At 33.7% G+C, this 5000-nt stretch overlaps 2 protein-coding genes across 7 annotated transcripts in view; both read left to right on the forward strand.

Annotated features, from left to right (window-relative positions):
* The window catches only part of LOC122334545 (coiled-coil domain-containing protein 171), a 20347-nt gene extending 18313 nt beyond the window's left edge, over positions 1-2034 (forward strand). For 4 of the 5 annotated variants that reach the window (XM_043232543.1, XM_043232539.1, XM_043232542.1 and 1 more), the window contains exon 24: positions 374-1157. In XM_043232543.1, coding sequence (XP_043088478.1) covers positions 374-490 — 117 coding nt within the window. In that variant the 3' untranslated portion in view covers positions 491-1157. Of the gene's footprint in view, positions 1-373; positions 1158-1901 lie in introns of those variants that run through there. The other variant, XM_043232540.1, reaches the window with a different exon arrangement.
* Positions 1902-5000, forward strand: part of LOC122334546 (zinc finger protein basonuclin-1) — a 9394-nt gene continuing 6295 nt past the window's right edge. The window contains exon 1 of one of the 2 annotated variants that reach the window (XM_043232545.1): positions 1902-2000. The gene's annotated coding sequence lies outside the window, so the exon portion shown is untranslated. The remainder of the gene's footprint in view (positions 2001-5000) is intronic. The other variant, XM_043232544.1, reaches the window with a different exon arrangement.

Below are 5000 nucleotides of genomic sequence, written 5' to 3' on the forward strand. Positions count from 1 at the left end.
TATTTTCTACTATCTATACTCAACAAGTACTCGTACTGAAGTGATATATTATTAGAGTACATGTACTTTTACTGTAGTAATATTTTCTACTATCTATACTCAACGAGTACTCGTACTCAAGTGATACATTATTAGAGTATATGTACTTTTACTGAAGTAATTTTTATGTTATCTGTACATTTATTCAATTAAAATGGATTTCTCGCTGTGATATTTTACTGCGGTGTAGTACTTTTATTGGAGTAATGATTTATTAAGGTGTCTATGTTTATTTAATTAAAAGGAGTACTTTCTCTGAAGTAATACGTTATCACGGGTTCTGTGTATTTGTGAGTAATGTAGTCTCTGTGAACTCTCTCTGTTTTCCTGCTAGTCGCTGGCGTCCTCCGCCCCGTCAGCAGAGGTGGATTATGGGACGTGTTTTCTGACAGACTCCTCCAGAAACAAGCTCTCAGATCTCCAGAGGAAAGTCAAAGAGAGAAAACACTGATAAAGTGAGATTCACAGGAGCGCCGTTCATCGCTTCTGCTTTCCTGTGGATGTGTGTCACACCGACTCTGTTATTAAACCTGCGGCGGTTTATTGATGTTTGTTGGTGTTTCTCACTCACACACACACACACACACACACACATAGAAGAAAACACACACTTCTGGCCAGAAGTTTAGATTATTATGAAGTCTCTGCTCTGATTTATTTGATCAGAAATGCATTAAAAATTGCGACCTGCTGCTCAAGAACCGTTTGTGGTCTTTATCAGTGAAGAAAACAGTTGTGCTGCACAATATTTTTTTTTGTGAAAACTGATGTTTTATTCGCATTTATTTGAAACAAAACTCTTTTGGAGCAGAAATGTCCCAAATGCCTTTACTGTAAACTTTACAAGCGCTAATGAACTAGTAGAAGTGTAGTTTCTAGATTCTTTTTTTAATAATATAATACAAAATTAAAGCATTGTTTATTATTATAAAAATCAGGGCACAGACGTAATGATGGGTTAAGTAAAGTTTAAGAATATTCTAAAGCAAAATCACCTAAATGTATACTTTTTAATCATTATAGTATATTGAAATATTTATTTGCTTTTTTTTTTTTTTTACATTAAGCAAAATTATTGAAAGCTACTTGTAAATCTTTTTCTCTCATAAAAGATGCAAACCACACGCTCTTTCTTTTGTCTGGTGTTTTCTGAAGCTTAATTAATGCCTGATTATCTGAGACGAGAAGTGTGTGTGTGTGTGTGTGTAATCTTCCACTTGTCTGTGGAAATCCCCTTTTTCAGTCGCTGTTCAGAGACGAGGAGAAACGGATGGATGTAGGTCTCAGTTCATGTAGATTATCTGACTGTCAGAGACTGTGTGTGTGTGTGTGTGTGTGTGTGTGTGTGTGTGTGTGTACTGGTTTAACTATACTTGTGAGGATGTAAATGTTGGTTAGGGGATAGAAAATATTGTTAACCTGCTAGAAAAACAATGGAAGTCCATGCAGTGTCCACACTAAGATAGCAAAACGATCGTGCATGTGTGTGTGCGTGTGTGTGTGTGTGTGTGTGTGTGTGTGTGTGTGCGTGTGTGTGTGTGTGTGTGTGTGTGTGTGTGTGTGTGTGTGTGTGTGTGTGTGCGTGCGTGCGTGCGTGTGTGTGTGTGTGTGTGTGTGAAAATATTTTTAAAAAATTGAATCCTGAGAACGTTCTCCTTAAAAGTAAAAAAAAAAAAGTATAAAACTTGACTTTCTGTCAAAAGCTGACTTTTGTTATTTTAAAAACTACATTTAACGGTATTTTACTGTAAAATTTCATAACCGCCATTAGATCTTACAGTTTTTCGCCATATTTATCTTTAACTAATTAGTGGGACTTTACCGTATGTTAATTATTTAAATGAGCGCATTTGTTTTTGCAGGGTGATTCCCGTCGCCGTGACGACACACCGAACAGATTCACCTAAATAACGACCGTTGGTCCACGCACAGATAGCCCCGCCCCCGGACCCACCTGATTGGTTAGATGTGTTTGTGTGTGCTGCTAATAATGCTAGTAATAATTGATCAGGTTTGTGCAGCACTCGGAGCGCTTAAAGCTGCTGATTCGGACTCAAACTCAGAAGCAGTTGCGCTGAAGCATCACTTTATCTCCAGCGAGAGTCGCGTCAGCAGCAGCACATCCTCAGGGGCTGCTCACAGAAACACTCCTCAAACTATGTCCTTTATACTCATGTCATTCCTTTATAACTTTATGCATGTAATACTTCTCACAAGTTTGGGGTCAGTGAGACTTTTATTCATCGAGGACGCATCAAACAGAGCAAAAGTGCCAGGAAAGTGTAATTAAACACTAGTTACTAATTACATCTTCATCAGTGTGCTGGACAAAGTACTCTCTAACATTCAACATGAGCGCTTAAAGTATTAGTGGAGTAATATTTTATTAATGTACATTAATTTGTACAAAAATACTACATTATGCTCTCAGTACATTTACAGGACTTACTTTTGCTGGAGTATTTATTATGGTATACTCTAGTAAAATTCAAATGAGCACTAATCATTTTAACTGGAGTAATATTATGGTATCTGTGTATTAAACATGAAAAAAAAACTGAGTACTAATAAGGAGTTTTTGTTTTTTTATCTGTACTTTTACTCAGTTAACCTTGATGAGTGCTTATACTTTTACTGTAGTAATATTTTCTACTATCTATACTCAATGAGTACTCGTACTCAAGTGATATATTATTAGAGTATCTGTACTTTTACTGTAGTAATATTTTCTACTATTTATACTCAACGAGTACTCGTACTGAAGTGATGTATTATTAGAGTATATGTACTTTTACTGTAGTAATATTTTCTACTATCTATACTCAATGAGTACTTGTACCAAAGTAATATATTATTAGAGTATCTGTACTTTTACTCCGCATTGACATGTACTTTTACTGGAGTACTTTTATGTTATCTGTACATTTAAAATGGATTTATTGCAGTAATATAAATTACTCTGTCTAAAAAGTATTACTAATCACTTTGTAAATTTTAAATAACATTTTTTAATTTATTTGATAACTACATTAATTATTCCGGTCACGTATGACTTTAACCATAATACACTCATAATTAAGGATTAAAAAAAAGATCTTTCAGAACATGTGTTTAAGTAATAACAAATATCCTGGTAATATTCATGCTGATAACCAACTAGTTAATAGAACTGGACACAAGTATTAATTATTCTTATTCACATTCAAAGTGAGAAGTGTACATAAAAAGCGTTAAATAAAATCTTTATGTTAAATCCGCTATGTTTTGTACTGTATATAAATGATTCTGCAGTCTATACACAGTACTCAAGTAATTAAAATACAACTAATTACCTGGTAACCAGTTACACGCCGCTAGTTGCCCTTTTGACATTTCTATTCATCTGTGAATCCCGAAAAAAATGAAATATTGTCCAGCAAAGCTGTTTTTAACACTGATAATGATCCGAAACGTTTCTAGAGCAGCAAATTATTATAATGAGTTCTCAAATTAAATTTGTTTAACGAAGGAAACGGCCGTTTAAAATATTTAATAACTGTAACATTACTGTAAATGTTTAGTAGTGTTACTGTTTTTAGTCAAATAAATGCGGCTGAGCAGAAGAGACTCTTTCAAAGGCATTGAATCTTAGCAGCCCCAAACTTTCTCTTCTGGTCACTGGTGTCTTTAAGAGGATCATGCTTTAATCTCACGTCTGGTTCAACGTCAGCCTGCTTTTCTCTGCTTAAAGTCCCTTCGTCCCGCGCCGATGAATACATGAGCGTTTGCAGTCATCACCCACGCTTAACTCACGCTCTTAGTCTGATTAAGACCGGCCTGAATGTCAGTTCACTTCTATTGAGCGCCGCTGAAAAGTGAGGGCCACAAAGAGCAAGAGATGCTGGAGGTTTAATCCTTTTATTAAAACTTGTTCGTCTGAAGGGAAAGAAGCTTTGATTTGTCCAAACGCTCAGTCGTGATGTTGGTCGCACAGAAGAAGTGTTGGTCAGCATGTCTGAGTGGATCACAAAACAGCTGCAAATCTCACTGGATGGAGAAAAAAAAAAAAAAAAAAAAAAATATATATATATATATATATATATATATATATATATATATATATATATATATATATATATATATATATATATGCATTTAAAATTGACATTAAAATGTAATTGGAAATAATTTCTAAAAGAACCTAAAAGCAATACAAACTATGCAGTTCTTTAAAATATTAAAACAGTTTTATCATCTATTTTCTTTCTTTCTATTTTTCTCTCTATTTTATCCACTTCTTTTTTTAACTTTAGAGCGGAAGCTGTAAAAGAAATGCCTGGTTTTGCACAATTTATTAAAAATGTTTTTTTGGTTTATTTCGTGTAAATGGCCGTTTCTTTGTAACCGACACTTCATTTTACCAACAGTTTAAAAGTGAACGCCGTTAAGCATCCACTTTATTTTTACTTTTATTTTGTAACTTGAATAATGCGAGACACTTCTGTCTCATATATATATATATATATATATATATATATATATATATATATATATATATATATATATAATGCCTTTAAAAGTGACATTAAAATGTAATTGGAAATAGTTTCTAAAAGTAAGAACCCAAAAGCAATACAAACTATGCAATTCTTTAAAATATAAAAATTTTTGTTATCTATTCTTTCTTTCTATTTTTCTCTCTCTATTTTATCCACTTCTTTTTTTAACTTTAGAGCGAAGCTGTAAAATTGCACAATTTATTAAAAATATAAAAATATTTTTTTTTGTTAATTTTTTTTAAGAAAACGCCCGCAAAACGTCACGTTCGTTCCGATATGCAAATTGCCGTTTCTTTGCAACTGACCCTTCATTTCACCGAAGTGAACGCGGTTAAGCACCCGCTTTATTTTTACTTTTATTTTGTAACCTGAATGTGCGAGACTTCCTGTCTCATTGACTTGCCGCGAAAAGCGAGCCGTCGT

This window comes from Puntigrus tetrazona, unplaced genomic scaffold (genome assembly GCF_018831695.1).
Source record: "Puntigrus tetrazona isolate hp1 unplaced genomic scaffold, ASM1883169v1 S000000575, whole genome shotgun sequence".
Taxonomy (NCBI): domain Eukaryota; kingdom Metazoa; phylum Chordata; class Actinopteri; order Cypriniformes; family Cyprinidae; genus Puntigrus; species Puntigrus tetrazona.